This window comes from Mixophyes fleayi (genome assembly GCF_038048845.1).
Source record: "Mixophyes fleayi isolate aMixFle1 chromosome 12 unlocalized genomic scaffold, aMixFle1.hap1 SUPER_12_unloc_2, whole genome shotgun sequence".
Classification (NCBI taxonomy): domain Eukaryota; kingdom Metazoa; phylum Chordata; class Amphibia; order Anura; family Limnodynastidae; genus Mixophyes; species Mixophyes fleayi.
The window spans coordinates 575,703-592,472 of NW_027445896.1; the positions used below are offsets into that span (position 1 = coordinate 575,703).

Below are 16,770 nucleotides of genomic sequence, written 5' to 3' on the forward strand. Positions count from 1 at the left end.
TATTAGCGCCTGCTATCGCCTTTGATAGTATCTATTTTATTATATGTTTTATATTTGGATATTTGGAATACCACACCCAAGATCATTAGTGGTAAAAAAAAACAAAAATACAATCAGGGTGGTGTGGGTGGCGTACAGGTGATGCAGCATTAAAGCGTTACGGAATGTGCTGGCGCTATAAAAATAAATGATGATGATTGAACACCTGGAAAAGATACGGAAAAGAGGTACTAAGTGGGAGCAATGGTAGTTCCTCTAGATTCCTATATGGGAGCAGACAAGACTCCCATAGCCGTTTTTTTATATCCTCTCTACTGTCATATGTTTTCTGTTATGCAGAAGTGATATAAATTCCTATAAGCTGCAATTCTATCCTTACAAATAAAAAGCCAATACATATCAAACAAAATTGCACAAGTATAATTGCTTTTTTTGTGTGCAAGCGCAGTGTGGAAAAAAAAAAAGATGTACACCAAACTCTTCACTAGCCTTCCTTCTTCATCCTGTTTGTAAAGTGCCTGCAGATCAAACACTGTTAGCATGATGGGTGCCTACGTCTAGACTATATTGGGCAGTGACCTCATCTGTGCCCAGAAACAGTGGTTTATACTACCTCTTGGATGCAAGTAGAACACGTAAACAAAATATATTATAAAAACAAAATAACTTCTGGTAAAACCGTGCCTTATATATATGAGATAACTAAAAAAAACAAACATAAACAAATCATGTCTATTGGTAATATTCATTTTACCATACATATTTGCAGATTTTCCCGACAGCCCATTTTTATGGCAGCTTCCGGTCCACCTCCTCTCCATCCTTTAGCATTTGTTACTTTTAATCTTTTGTCTCCGAAAATGTGGAACAATGATTTCTAAAGCGGAATACTGCAGCATGCAAACATCACAAGTTTAACGTCTTTAACAATATATAATGATACAGAGGAGAATGAACATGTTTTTTTTTTAACTATATTGTAAAACTCAAAACTTCTAACTAAATCACAAACCAGCATCGCAAACACTTCAGTGAGTTTCTAAAAAGAGCAGAGTGCCTTATTGGTGGCGTCATTGTAGTACAGAGGGAGGGGTTACAGCCCCTGTAGCTTTGGCTGTTTCTGGAAAAGAAGAACTAAAATGAACAGTGTCAAGTACAGTATTATACAGTATATCACTGGTGAACGGACATGAATCTACTTAACTTACTCCTGTTTTCTGAAGGTAAGAAGCTTTTTTTTTCTTTTTTGTTAATGTCTTCTCATAGTGATTAGATTAGTTAATGCCAACAAACAAAAAAACCAAAACATTAACACACCAAAAAAGCAATGCTCAAATTGAATATAATGTGTAGCAAATAACTACTTTAACTGCAATGTATTGTAAATAATGTATTGTAATGTATTGTATTGATAACGATGCCTCTGTTCATAAAAATAATTAAAAGCACATTATTAGTCAGGTTTCATAGTTAAAGTTATTTTCCACTTTAAGCATGACTTTTACTAACTTTTTTTCACAATAGTAGCACTTTAAAGACTTAGGCTGGGTACACACTACAGAAAATTTCTCCCGATGCGATATCGTTAAGGATTTTACCAACCACTGAATGTCCCGATCAGCAGCCGATTCCTGTGTACACACTATACACGTTTTACACGATTTACCTTCAGATCTGTGCTCTTAATCTTTCATAACCATTGGTTGAAACAATGGTGACTCTGCACACTGCATAGAGATCTATGGACACTGCCGGTCCTGAGTGCATACACACTGCAGGATTGGAACGACGTTGTTCCATCGTTGAATGAGATTTTTAGTAGCATAAATCATTTGCAAGCTATGAAATATTCTTCAACACTGAAGAATGAAGCCTGAACAACTTATTTAAGCCAAAATACAATATTTTCAAAGCATATAGAAACAGATTAAGTATTTGTAGTTGAAAAGACAGAGTGTAATGTACAACAGTAGACGGGTGATTTAAATGTACAAGAAGCTGTTTGAAAGTGAGAACAACTGGTGTATTGTCATCCGTTACAGCTCTGTTTTTGCTCGGTTAAATTTTAGTCAAGGTGGCAAATAGATTATATCCCTATTAAATATCTATGAATCTATCTATGCACATTGTTTTTTCTTTTTTTAAACAAATAATAGACGTATTATAGTTGGCATATTTTAAAATAATTTTTAGGAACACTTTGAGGATTATTTACTAAAATTGCTCAAAGGTGCAGAGCTATATGCAAAGGTGCCAATCTGCATAAAATAATATGTTTAACTATCCTTCGTGAGAGTTATTAATAGTATACAAAAGTGCAATATGTATTAATTGATCCAGTGAAAAGTAAATGCCTGTTAGTTGCTATGGGTTGCTACATGTTTGGGTTTAAATTACACTATTACACAGTCTGCTTACATTTTGTTTATTTCTAGGAGACCTACAATCCATCTATCATCCTCTGTTAATGTGTCATTATTTCAGTTTAGTGAATGCAACAGAGATTGGATGGAGGGCACAATACTATGCTATGAGGGTGTATTAGTGTGAATAGTGTTATCGGGGGTAAGGTAAGCTTTAAAAAAAAGAGACAGGTTTCTAGAGAACGTCTAAAGATTTGAAGGCTGGGAGAAAGCCTGATTGAGCTTGGTAGCGTAGTAGGGAATTCCATAAGTGGGGGGCAGCACGGGAGAAGACTTGTAGGCGGGAGTGAGAGGTGGTTACCAGAGACGAGACAAGGCGCAGGTCAGAGGTAGATCTAAGAGGGACGGTGGGGAGTATTTCGATATGAGATTTGAGATGTATGAAGGGGTGGTGTTGTTGAGGGTTTTGTAGGTAAGGGTAAGTAATTTGAATTGGGTTCTGGAGCTCGAATAAGAGTTAACAATGTTGTTTCCACCATCACACTGTAAAACTGTAACAATGCATTTAAAATGTTAGAGGGCTGCACAATCTATTTCTCATACATTAACAAGTACAATAGATTGTGTAAAAGTTGCATGGAAAAAAGTTTGAACTAAAACAGGTATAAAATGTTACTTTTCATTCGTTTTTAGCAGTGTCTCAGAACATATGTCTGCAGGAGCCCTCAATTTGCAAGAAAAATAAATTATGTTAATTTGTGTTTTGCAAAGTGGTAACATTAGGGAACATTGAGATGAATCCCTTTCTACATACATTGAGCTTCGGAGTTACTGTGATTTTTGTTAACTGTACCGTGCTGTCTCACCCTGTATCGTGTTCCTGTCTGTCCCTGTACGGCGCTACGGATAGCTAGTGGCGCCCTATAAATAAAAAATAATAATAATAATAATACATCAGAGTGTAAAGGATACAAGAAAAATCCTAATTGACCTAGCTTAAAAAGTTTCAGAATTCCCAAACTTTAGATATATTTATTGTAGAGTGGGGCACAATTTGCTTCTAAAACTCAGATGGAAAGTGCGTCCAAAAATACCCCACGCATTTTACCCTGGTAACCTGGACACATCTAAGCTACCAGTTTGTAACTTACACTAGTGATCTAGCGCCCGCAAGTTTTCAGTCTCCATATAGGCACAAGAGTCTCAGTCTACATAAGTTGCATTTGCCCCAATGCGCCCTTACACAACCCCTTCTTCCCCCGTTACACCTCTTCAATCGTAAAGTGCCGCAATTGGCCGTAAGCGCAAGATACAACCCAGTCTACATAAGGCCTCAAACATAACTAGTGCTTTGTGGGCAAGCAGACAAGTAAAAGAACTTATTATGCGCTGAAAATGCAGTTTGCGTCCAACTGTACATGAGCCCCTGAATTTGTCCTTGCAAATATCTATTATTATTATTATTTATTTATTTATCAGGCGCCACAGATTCCGTAGCGCCGGATACAGAAGCAAGTAACAAATAGATGAGGTAATACATGTCAATAACTCAGATGAGTGTGAGTAATGCTATGTGGACTCAGAGCGCAGCAAAAGACGTGACAGGACGTACGAGGGACAGGAGACAGACGTGGGACAATAGGTAGAGAGGACACTGCCCGCGAGAGCTTACATTCTAAAGGGAGGGGTGGTGAGAAGCAGTAGGACCAACTGGGAGAAGATGGAGATGTCAGATGAGGAAGAGGAGGTGATGGTTAGAATGGTTAGGAGGCAGGCTGGGCTGGGGGACAGGGGGCATCTGCCCCCCATGGGTCGATCCCATAGTGGGCTACCTTGGGCTGAGTCTATGGTCCACCTGCATTTTTGTCCCTTAAGTTGGTCTGTTGACTAGATTCTTACCTTCTGGGCTAAAATTTTCCAGCCCTCCCCCACTAGGAGGTGGTAGCATAGGCAAGCTTAGTTGAAAACTATTGACTTATAACTGTCTATCCATAGGTTTGGTAAAAGATTACTGACACAATAAATTTCTTTGTCTTATAAAAAAAAAACTTTTTTTCACTTAAATACTACAGACACTGTGATAAAAATGATCTTAGTAAAATGTATTCTACTGTATTCTACTGTAATTGTGTCAGACAATTTGTCATGTTCCTTTAAATAAATATATCAATGGGTGTTGTTGAAATTATTTTACAATAAATATATTCAATATAATCACATTTGACTAATAAACTAGGTATTTTATTAATTAAGTTATTTTGAAAAGAGTAAAATCAAAAGATGTTGCAAGTTTAAATTATTAAACAAAAAAATGACATTAGTCACGTTGGAGAGAATTAGAGATGGTCACTGACCCCCGTGTTTTGGTTTTGGATTCGGTTTTGGATCTGGATTACCGTCGTGTTTTGGTTTTGGTTTTGGTTTTGCAAAACCGCCATTGCATGTTTTGGTTTTGGTTTTGGTTTTGTTTGGTTTTGTTTTGCTATTTTTTTGGAAAATCCATGTTTTTGGGCCTAAATTAACCCAATTTAGTGCTCCAACTGTTTTAGAGACAAGTAATCTAATTGTTGAGGTAATAAATCATCCAAAAAAACAGTTTAATTCTTCGTTGGTAGGCCTATTCTACACACAAAACAGATTGTCTTCCTCTCCATCTATGCATATTGGCAATGCAGCCATCGTCTTTGAATGTATATTACACCCTACACTTATAGTTAAATATGTAAAGAAATGGAAAAAGCCAGTTTGGTTTCTGTCTCTCAAGGCCCCCCTCCACTTGTATAAAATACCAAAAAATTCAGCCATTATAGACTGTACAATATTAATTGACATGGAGAAAGCCAGTTTGGTTTCTGTCTCTCTAGGCCCCCCTCCACTTGTATAAAATACTAAAAAATTCAGCCATTATAGACTGTACAATATTAATTGACATGGAGAAAGCCAGTTTGGTTTCTGTCTCTCTAGGCCCCCCTCCACTTGTATAAAATACTAATAAATTCAGCCGTTATATACTGTACAATATAAATTGAAATGGACAAAGGCAGTTTGGTATCTGTCTGCATCAGATCCTCTCTCCACTAGGAGTAAAATAGAAAACTATTCAGCCGTTATATAATCTAGAATATAAATAGAAATTGAGAAAGGCAATTTGGTATCTGTCTGCATCATAATCATCAACATCATCATTAGCGCCCTCATCGCCTACACAAATCTCCCCCTCATCCTCTTCTAATTCCAAAGTGGCATCCTCAATTTGGGTATCACCGGCTACACTCGGGCTATTAAGGCACACATCAGCAGAATGCTCACGATTAGACATCCCACTGTTGGATGGACTCTCCACAGGGATTGTTGTCATTTGTGAATCAGAGCAAATATTCTCCTGTAATGCCTCACTGTTATCTTGCAGCTCAGCTTTGACGCGTAACAGTAGTTGTGCACCAATTGTAGGCTGGGTAACTTTTTGGGATCTGCCACTAATAGCCAAAGGTGAAGGCCTCATTCTCTCTTTGCCACTGCGTGTGTAGAATGGCATGCTTGCAATTTTTTTTTTATCGCCACTTAACTTTTGCTCAGTTACACTTCTTTTTCGCTTCAATACAGTAAATTTTTTTTTGGTTTTTGTTTTTTGCACTAATTTGAAAACACTCTGTTGTTTGACATCGCCTTGGCCAGATGACGTACTGGGAACACTAACATCAGGACTGGTGACAGAACCTGGTTGCTCATTTAGATCATATGTGGACTGCTTTGAATCCATTCTGAGCGCAAACCACTGGGGAGTGCTAAAAATTATTTAGTAGATTCTGCTGACAGTTATGACTTTTGACAGCCAGAAATATTAATGCACAATTAAGGAGGACACCCCAAAAGCACTGAGGAGTGCTAAAAATTATTTAGTAGATTCTGCTGACAGTTATGACTTTTGACAGCCAAACATATTAATGCACAATTAGGGAGGACACCCCAAAAACACTGAGGAGTGCTAAAAATTATTTAGTAGATACTGCTGACAGATATGACTTTTGACAGCCAGAAATATTAATGCACAATTAGGGAGGACACCCCAAAAACACTGAGGAGTGCTAAAAATTATTTAGTAGATACTGCTGACAGATATGACTTTTGACAGCCAGAAATATTAATGCACAATTAGGGAGGACACCCCAAAAACACTGAGGAGTGCTAAAAATTATTTAGTAGATACTGCTGACAGATATGACTTTTGACAGCCAGAAATATTAATGCACAATTAGGGAGGACACCCCAAAAACACTGAGGAGTGCTAAAAATTATTTAGTAGATACTGCTGACAGATATGACTTTTGACAGCCAGAAATATTAATGCACAATTAGGGAGGACACCCCAAAAGCACTGAGGAGTGCTACAAATTATTTAGTAGATACTGCTGACAGATATGACTTTTGACAGCCAGAAATATTAATGCACAATTAGGGAGGACACCCCAAAAACACTGAGGAGTGCTAAAAATTATTTAGTAGATACTGCTGACAGATATGACTTTTGACAGCCAGAAATATTAATGCACAATTAGGGAGGACACCCCAAAAGCACTGAGGTGTGCTACAAATTATTTAGTAGATACTGCTGACAGATATGACTTTTGACAGCCAGAAATATTAATGCACAATTATGGGGGACACCCCAAAAGCGCTGGGGAGTGCCAAATATGAAGAAAAAATAATAAACCTCTATCCTCCTCTCTGCACTAGCGATTTTGGTTAGAGCAATTGCAAGAACAATATTGTATTCTCTGTCCCTGCTCTAATTAGCCTATGACTACACCCTGCTCTCTCCCTCTGTCAAATGGCGATGGATTGCTGTGGAGGCGTGTATTTATAAAGTTGAAGTATCGCGAGAACCGAGTCCCGAGATCCGACAACGTCACAATGACGTTCGGCCTCGATTTGGATTCGGAATGGGCGGGAGAGTACCGAGCTGCTCAGCTCGGTACTCGGATACCCAAAGTTCGGGTGGGTTCGGTTCTCGGAGAACCGGACCCGCCCATCTCTAGAGAGAATGCTTAATTTTAACATGAACTCAAAAATGGCTTTAGACACAACTGAAAACCGTACAGAAACGTACTGTCTGGAATATTGTTTTAACCAGTGAATCAACGCATTTAAATTAATAACAAATATAAATGACTAAATTTACAAATGGTCTTAAATCATGATTCATAAGATCCACTCAGCTAAATTTTGTAAGTGTCTCTGAACATTTGAGTAGTCACTCACGCCCACATCACATACAGTGATACATTTATCAAAACAGATACAGTAACTGAGCAACAAAATACATTCTCTGCGCCACATTTGTAAAACAGTGTGTATTGCTTTGGATAAAACATAAACAGATCTGGGGGCATATTTACTAAACTGCGGGTTTTTAAAAGTGAAGATGTTTCCTATAACAACCAATCAGATTCTAGCTATCATTTTGTAGCATGCACTAAATAAATATTAACTACAATATGATTGGTTGCTATAGGCAACATCTCCACTTCTTCAAACCCGCAGTTCAGTAAATATACCCTCAAAAGTTAAAGCAGCAAAACCATTAACATAAATCACTGTGGCAGGCTTCTTGAAAACGTTTTTTACCTTGGTCTATTTCTTTAGACTGCTATTAATGATGTATAATGTTGCAGGCATAGTGTAATGTGACTGCCATGGTAACCACAGTCACATGGCACATGATGCAATCAGTACACAGGCTTTAGAAAGCCCCTCTGAGTCCACTTTGGTTTGTTTAATGCAAAATCTCCCTCTGCGTTAACATGACATAATGAGAGTCTTAGAGCCCGTGGGGTAGATTTACTTCTAAAAAGGAAAAGTGAAGGTGTAGCCCATAACAACCAATCAGATTCTAGCTATCATGTATCTAGTACACGCTTGAATATTATAGACAGAATATGATTGCTTGTTATTGGCATTACCTCCACTTTTCCTTCTTAGAAGCTTTAGTAAATCTACCCCTGTGTTTCTGTAGCCGTGCCTGTGTCTGTCAGCCTTACTGGTTTTCCCTCCAGAGAGATTTTAAAAAGGAGATAATGATTTGTAGGAGAATAACTAAGAAAGCTGACTATGAGATGCATGATTAAAAGGTGCTATTGCCTCTAGTAACCAATCAGATTCTAGTTATCATTTATTTAGTACATTCTACAAAATGACAGCTAGAATCTGATTGGTTGCTATAGGCAACATCACCACTTTTCAAACCCGCAGGTTAGTAGATATACCCCATGATGTCATCATACTTGTTTCTATGTGATCCTTTTGTATGAGCTTTTTCTCACTGCACTAAGACTATCATAGTAGAAAAATATGTATGTATGTAATGTATCGGTGCTATACATGATACTATTTCATATAAAATGCTGAACTCTTATTTCGCAGTGATTGTTGCTCACACGGTTCTCTACCAACCTCAGGACATTGTGTATGCGGCTGTTAATACCACCACAGTCATCAACTGTGTGTCTGATAAAATTCTAGAAGGTGGAACTCGGCTCAACTGGTACCGAAAGAGCGGAAGAACAGGAGCAGCTACTTCATGGGTTAAATTGTGTTTATATGATAATAATACAGACAAATATGCCTGTAAATATGATAAATACAAGGCTAAACTGGAGATTCCCAATACACAGACTAATGATTCTGGAGTTTATTTCTGTACATATTTTGCTAGTTCACGAGAATATGGCAACGGGACAACCCTAATTGCTGGAGGTAAGATATTGAATAATACATTTACGTTCATATGTCAACAGACCCAAGAAATGAGAGTTCTATATTTGGAGGCGCTATTATAGACACCAATGTATGGATTGCACCCTATTTAATTAAAATATAAAATTTAATTTCATATATTTAGAAGTAGAATTTCATTTGTATAGTAATAGTACATTGTTGCTGCAAAATATATTAAAATTGTAACATATTAAAGGCCCCTAGGGCCTGATTCAATAGTTATCTTATCTGCTGTTTTTTTGCTTAATTTAAGCAAATCCACTCTGTGCATGCTCAGAAAAGGGAGATAAGAAGCAAAATCCACTGTGTAAGTGCAGAATTTCTTAAGTTAAGATGAAAATCCATCTTAACTTCACTCTTATCTCCCCGTTTCTTCTTAAAATAAGCAACTTAACTTTTGCACAAGATAAGATCACTAATGAATCAGGCCCTAGAAAATTAAAAACATTGGGGGTGAAGGAGATTGTTGTCCCCCAAAGATCCTCTATGTTCTTAGTTTAGTCGAGTCAAGATAATCTTTCTAATGTATACAACATATAAATTTTATTTCATTCAACAGTGTCCAGATTAATACATTCAATAGGTGATATGATTTTATTTTCCTTGTTGGGCACTGTAGTTCTAAAGGCTCTTTTATTGTGCTGATAAAATTCCACTCATAAAATTTATAATAATATATCTTCGAAATAATTAATTTGTTTAGAGCAGCCGATCTTCTCTATAGTGACAATAACCTTATTAATTCTGAATTTTCTATTATCTCTACCAATTGAGAGGTATTGGCTTATATTATAAGCGTTACTTTTTAGATGGGCACATTTTATTGCAACAGGCTCTGACTAATTAATTATAGAGCAAATTGTTCCATTGGCTGTAGATTTTTTATTATTAATTACACCATGTTGATGAATTAAAGCCCATGTTACTCCATACACTATAGGTTTTTTTGTTGTCACGTATTTATACATCATTAATTTATTTGTTTGCAAGTATTTGTCGATATAATGTGTTCTCATTCAGCCTTATTTGTTCATTATTATTATTATCATTTATTTATAGGGTGCCACGTGGTTTCTGTGGTGCCCTACACAATACAAACACTGGATCAAACAGAGTAATACAGTACAGAACAATAAACGAGTAATACCAAAATTCCAGAAGCTCCAGGCATAACAATTATAGTGAAGTTGGAGCAGAAGAAATTATATAGAGACAGGAGGGAAGAGGGCCCAGCTCATCAGAGCTTACATTCTAAAGGGAGGGCAAACAGACAGAGGGCACATAGGGGAGTCAGGGGACCAAGTGCAGGAGGAGCAAGTAAGGGGCCGAAAAGAGAGAAGTGAAGAGACGAGCATGGAGAGAGGGTTAGGTGTTAGGCTTTGAGGATGAAGTGATCTTTAAATGCCCGCTTAAAGGAGCACAAATTAGGGGACATTCGGATGGAGCGTGGGAGGTCGTTCCAGTGGGGGGGGGGGGCACAAGTGAAGTCTTGGATTCGAGAATGGGAACAGGTGATCAGGGATGAGGAGAGGCGACGGTCATTGGCTGAGCGCAGGGAGCTGGAGGGAGTGTGAGATGAGAGGAATTCGGAGATGTAAGGGGCAGTCGAGTAGGAGAGGGCCTTATAAGTGATGGTAAGGGTTTTGAAAAGGATTCTGTAGGGAAACGATAATATTTAATTTCCTCTCTGATAAGGATGTGTGTGACAAAGGACAATAGGACCTATCACTTGGTATATGGCCAATTTTCACATAAGACCCTATGGTTAGACCATGTATAAATGGTACAATAAATTCAGATGTCACTGGCTAAACACAGCAAAATTGCCTCATGTAAAGGCGTGTTGTTATTAAGCCTGTATAAACCACATTAGCACAACATCATTTATTCAACGCTGCTCCCATCTGATTCCCAGACACTTCCACATCCAGAAGCTCAGTCCATCTCCTGACTCCTGCTCAGCTTCCTCTTCCTAACACCGTTGTCCAGCTGGCTTGTGTGGTACGTGCGGTTCGTCACACAGTCTATGTAACCTGGAACATCTCTGGGATACATCACAAGGGCAGAATGACCTCTATGGAGGAACCAGGTGGGACCTGGACTTTCCTGAACCTCATCTCACTTCCCAGAAGCACCTGGGCCCATGGGGACCATGTGACCTGTGAAGTCTGGTTTAATTCCTCTCCTGTCCGTGTCCACTGGGAAATATCAGAAAGAGGTAACAATGCATCCAGGGAGCGAAATGTTTTCAAAATGTTTAAGTGTGGTGCAAAACTTAAATAAACACCATTTAAAGATTGAGACTCCTGGTCAGGGAACTCCAATTTCCTCTTGTTACAGACAAACATCTTCCCTTATATCATCTACATTATATTATTTACTTCCTTGTGTGTAACTTAAAATCTTGCAGGTCTCTGCATATGATAAAACTATATGCAACAGTGTCTCTAGTGCTAAAATATGAATAGAAACTGCCACAATGCTAGTATAAAAATTACAGAAGACACATATAAAACAGCACCACCTAGTGGCAATATTATCACAAACAACGGCTGAATACTTACATAGCATTACCAATCGATGATTTTTTACTGACTTCAAAATCCATTGCCTTTAAAGGAAAGTTAGTTTTCATATGACACCTCTTTAAGAATTGAGACAAAACTAGTGACTTAACATAGAGTAATGCAATCATATTAACACCCTGAATAAGTTACTAAAGTAATAACAAACTATAAAGGAAGTTCTAAAGTAATAATATGATTTATTTTGTTTCTGTAGTGACTTTGGTTTGAGCACCGGGCTTTTGGATAGCCTTACATTATGTTTTTTACAATCAGAGTTTGGTCTGTACAGTAATATATTATAATCATTTTATAGATGAGCTCCACCAAATGACATCTTTGACTTCCAAATGTCAAAGCTACCTGATACTTGTCCGGACCGGAGTTGTTCTACTGTTGCTGGCTCTGACTGTTCACCTAATCTGTACTTACAAGCAAACAGGTAATAAACAAATAATTAATGCAAACCTGGCCTAATTATGGAAAGACCATTTTTGGATCATTTTTAAATTGAAAAAATATTTTTAACTAGAAGGCTGGGGTCCCCTCTTTCAAACCTGGGTGGTCATTTTTTGTTTCTTGCCTTCTGAAAAAATATCCAAGTGTAGGGGAGCTCTTAAGAAGCAAAATTGCTCTCCTATTTGCAAAATACATGGGGGCGCCCACATTTGAAAGAGTACACTCTCAAACAAAGGATCCCCTTTTTATCTAGTTTCTGTTCATCACTCCTGTTCATAAGGCTGGGTACATACTAGTGTTTTCAGATGATTATCGGGCGAATCACATGACGAACGACTGGTTGGCCTGATAACACTTTAGTGTGTTCACTGCAACGATGAATGATCATTGTTCCAAAAAACAAGATTTTTAAACTGAACAAAAAATGTCGGTCAACGATGGAACAATCTAGTTCCAATCCTGCAGTGTGTATGCACTCAGGACCGGCAGTGTCTATAGATCTCTATGGAGTGTGCAGAGTCACCCGATGGTTATGACAGATGAAGAGCACAGATCTGACGGTAAATCGTGTAAAACTTCAATATTTTTTTTATTTTTTTTTTCAGTTGTTGGTAAAATCCTTGAGGATATTGCATCAGGAAAAATTTTCTGTAGTGTGTACCCAGCCTTAGAAACAGATATTTATCTAACTTAAAGTGGTGGGTGCATATTTGTACTCCTGTCATTGTTTATTCTAAATCAACCAATACAAATTGGCTACTGTTTTTAGCAGAAGACCAGCAGCTATTCAGAAAGGTCTAACATTACCCCCTTTATTAGCCTAACTTTAGTGAATAAATAATCATGTCAAAATAATATAACTACCTACCTATTCTGCTTTCCAGGATTAGGCTAAAAATGTAATTGCCCCCTCACTTGATGCAGTAGTTTGTCTATTTCTAAACTGTATTCCTTTTTTTAAAAAAATTTGTGCCTCTGCGACCTTTAATATGCTCCCATCTCAGATTTGGAAAAAAAAAGCCCACAAAATGTGGTCGTTACAGACACCACTTATTATTAATTACTAATTCAACCCATACCAATAGGTAGACCTGCAGCCATTCAGAAAGGTATGTATTTCCACTATCATAAAACAGCTGTGCCTGCTAGTCTTGGGTTATAAAAACAAAAGCCAAATTAGGCTTCGGACAGGGGTGAAAAAATTAACATCAAAGGGGTCAAAAATCTTTGGGCGTGATTCATTAAGGAAATAAAGCAAAAACAATGAGTAACTTTTCACCTGGGCAAAACCATGTCGCAATGGAGGGGGAGGTCAAATTAAAATGTGAGGACAGATTTATAGTTGGGGTAGGGCATGTCCTAGATCAGCTTTTAATGTCAGTGTAAAAATAAAGCTATCACGTATTTGTGTGCTACATGAAAAAACAGCCAGTATTTTCCTTATGTGCAAATTAATAAACTCTTTTGCACCCTTTGCATTGTAACTTGGTTTTGCCAAGGTTCAAAGTTACTCATATTTTTGCTTTACTTTCCTTAATGAATCTTTAATACATCAGGTCCTCTATATTTATGTTTTTATATTTCAGATAATGAAACTCAAAACTCGAAATAGAAGGATTCTGTGACTGAGGTATTTATATTTATGAGTTCATAAAAACTGGACAAACATATATTATTACAGTAAAGAACATATTAATATCCTGTCTCCTAGAATATTTGGAAGAATGTTTCTGAATTTGCATTAAAATACAATTGTTTTAAGTTATCTATTACCATTGTACCTTCCAACACCGAGTATATATGTGTACATGTCAGTCACAATTTTCTGGCATAATGGCACTTAAAATGCAGAATAGGTTTTATGACCATACCCCTTGGCATAAACATTAATAGTTAACTAAAATAGCCTAAAAATCACTAGTTAATTAATGACAATCATTTCTTGCTTTAGGTTGCTGAGCCAACTCCCAGCATGCAAGATAATCATTGTTTTTGCAGCAAACGGCCTGGGTGAAACTTGAAAAGAGCCAGGGATTTTGGACAGAAGACCACCCAATCATAAGCTGCAGATCTCCAATCATGTGATGCCACATCTAACTCACTTCCAATCTATTGTCTACCCTTTGTGATGGTTCTATCAATTATCAATTACACCTGACTCACTAAGAGGTGGCCCAACCCCTGTAAATGATAGCACCATACAAAATGAAAACAGTGATTTTGATTCAAATCATTATGTGAGATGTGAGATAATTAAAATAAGGAAAAGAAAATCTCTTACCTGCACTTATCCTCCAATGTGGCAGGTTCCATGATGTTTCTAACGATCCCAAGCAGGAGATCCACTGTTTGGAGAAGGTTTTCTCAAACTTCTAAAAGTTGTGACCTCTTTCCCACGAGCTCCCATTAGGATGAATGGGAAGTTCGCTGCGGGAGGAGCCTTCAGATTACTGGGAGCAGAGTGAATATCGTCTGGCCAAGACCATCTTCTGCTTGGACTGTTAGATACATTACAGGACCCTCTGGATTGGACGATCATCAGCACCGGCCTGGCGAGCAGTAAGACTCGTCTTTGCATCGCTCAGCTGTCTTGGTGAAACTTTATTGATAAATTGGGCAATAGAAGAGTTTCTATTACTGAGACAGACAGCGAGAGAGAATCCCGCTCCATGACATATGGAGAGTGGAGATTTCATTGAGTCCATCGCAGGTGAATGCAAACTAGACCTGAGATTCAGGGGCAATAGTTATGGAGAAAAATACATGTGCCACATTCACTACTGTAAGTCTCCCTTCAGCTTCTTGTGTCGAATTCACCATTAAAGTGACTACATCTGGCAAAGGACAAACCACTCTTTTGAGAGTTGACAATCACCGGCCACGAACCATCTGATTTCTTTACAAGAAAGACTGAAGCAATGAATGGGATAATCTTTGGTCAAAACACTCCCACTTTAACAAATTCATCAATAGTCTCCAAGATCTTTTTTTGCCCTGCAGGAATGCAGAATTCTTGATGCTGACTGGTGTAGTGGGCACGGGAGTGTACACTGGATACTGCTTGGAATTTCCTAATTTCCTATCACCAAAGGCTTCACTGCAGAAACAAAACATGTTTTAATAATAAAGGCAAATGTACCTTGATCAGCTTTAATATTCTGTCCCCTAATAATAACCATTACAAAAATATTGATTTGCAAATTAATGATTAAAATTTATAATTTAATATAGAGTCTTTACTTATAACCATTTGCACTCCCAGTTTAAATTCCAATGTATGGCATCCGCCCAATCCCTCCCCTTCTGTGTAAAAGACTTGTTTGCGGTCATCAGTGAACATCATTGACAGAATCACTGTTGACTCTTCTCAAATATATCAAGGGTTATAACAAAGTACAGGAGGGAAATATTCTACAATGGAAGAGAAGTATTATAACACGAGGACATGTACTGACACTGGGGGGAAGAGAAGTATTATAACACGAGGACATGTACTGACACTGGGGGGAAGAGAAGTATTAGAACACGAGGACATGTACTGACACTGGGGGGAAGAGAAGTATTATAACACGAGGACATGTACTGACACTGGGGGGAAGAGATGTATTAGAACAAGAGGACATGCACTGACACTGGGGGGAAGAGATGTATTAGAACACGAGGACATGTACTGACACTGGGGGGAAGTAGGTTCAGAGGAAATGTGAGGACAAACTACTTCACAGAAAGGGCAGTGGATCAGTGGAATAGGCACCCATCAGATGTGGAGAGGCTAATACAGTAGAGCAATTTAAACATGCTTGGGATAGACATAAGAATATCTTTAAAAAGAACTAAAGATCAAGTAGAGTTTGAGGTCACCATAGGTTAAAAAATGGGCAGACTAGATGGGCCAAGTGGTTCTTATCTGCTGTCAAATTCTATGTATGCAGTAAGGTTAAGGTTTAGAGAGATGTTAGTAGTCTAACCTCTTTCCTGATGGATTACATGTATTAATATTAATTCTGTTAACTGGGTGAATTACTAAAGCATTATTTCAGTATATGAAATTTCAATTTTTGCCGGAGTCACCATGAAGTACTTCTGAACCTGAAATCTATTATACAATCCATTGGAGATTATTTCATTTTCCTTTTCATTCAGATACTGTCAGACCAATACTTGCAGCTTCTTTGCCTCATTTCTTTCTTATCCTTTCAAACGTATCGTTGCACGACACTGCACTGCATGAAATAGACACAGCACATATCCTGCGCCAGACCTCACCACAGCTTTTGTGTGGCAACTGGCCACAGTATCCTGGCATAGGACACAGCTATGTGACAGACTGAGACATTTCCTTTAACTTTTTTGAAAAAATATGTAATTAAACAAAAGTTAAGTATATAAAAAACAAAATGTTTTACAAAGGTGATTAAAATACTAAAACGTTCCATTTTTTGCTAAAAAGTATTACTCAAGTATTATAAGGATAAACGCACCCCCTGCTGTACAATATAAAGATTCCAGGAATCTCCTTTGAGTTCTATACCTGTATAATAACTTTGTCTGTGGCCTTTTTTTGTATATAGACACTGAACTCCTCGATAACTTCTAATATCTTAATATTT

General features: G+C 37.7%; 1 protein-coding gene across 1 annotated transcript in view; it reads left to right on the forward strand.

Annotated features, from left to right (window-relative positions):
• Positions 1–1,135: 1,135 nt before the first annotated feature.
• LOC142112113 (uncharacterized) overlaps positions 1,136–16,770 on the forward strand; it is a 54,143-nt gene continuing 38,508 nt past the window's right edge. Inside the window, exons 1-2 of the mRNA XM_075193949.1 lie at positions 1,136–1,223; positions 8,784–9,116. Of these exons, the coding sequence (XP_075050050.1) occupies positions 1,190–1,223; positions 8,784–9,116 (367 nt within the window). The 5' untranslated portion in view covers positions 1,136–1,189. The remainder of the gene's footprint in view (positions 1,224–8,783; positions 9,117–16,770) is intronic.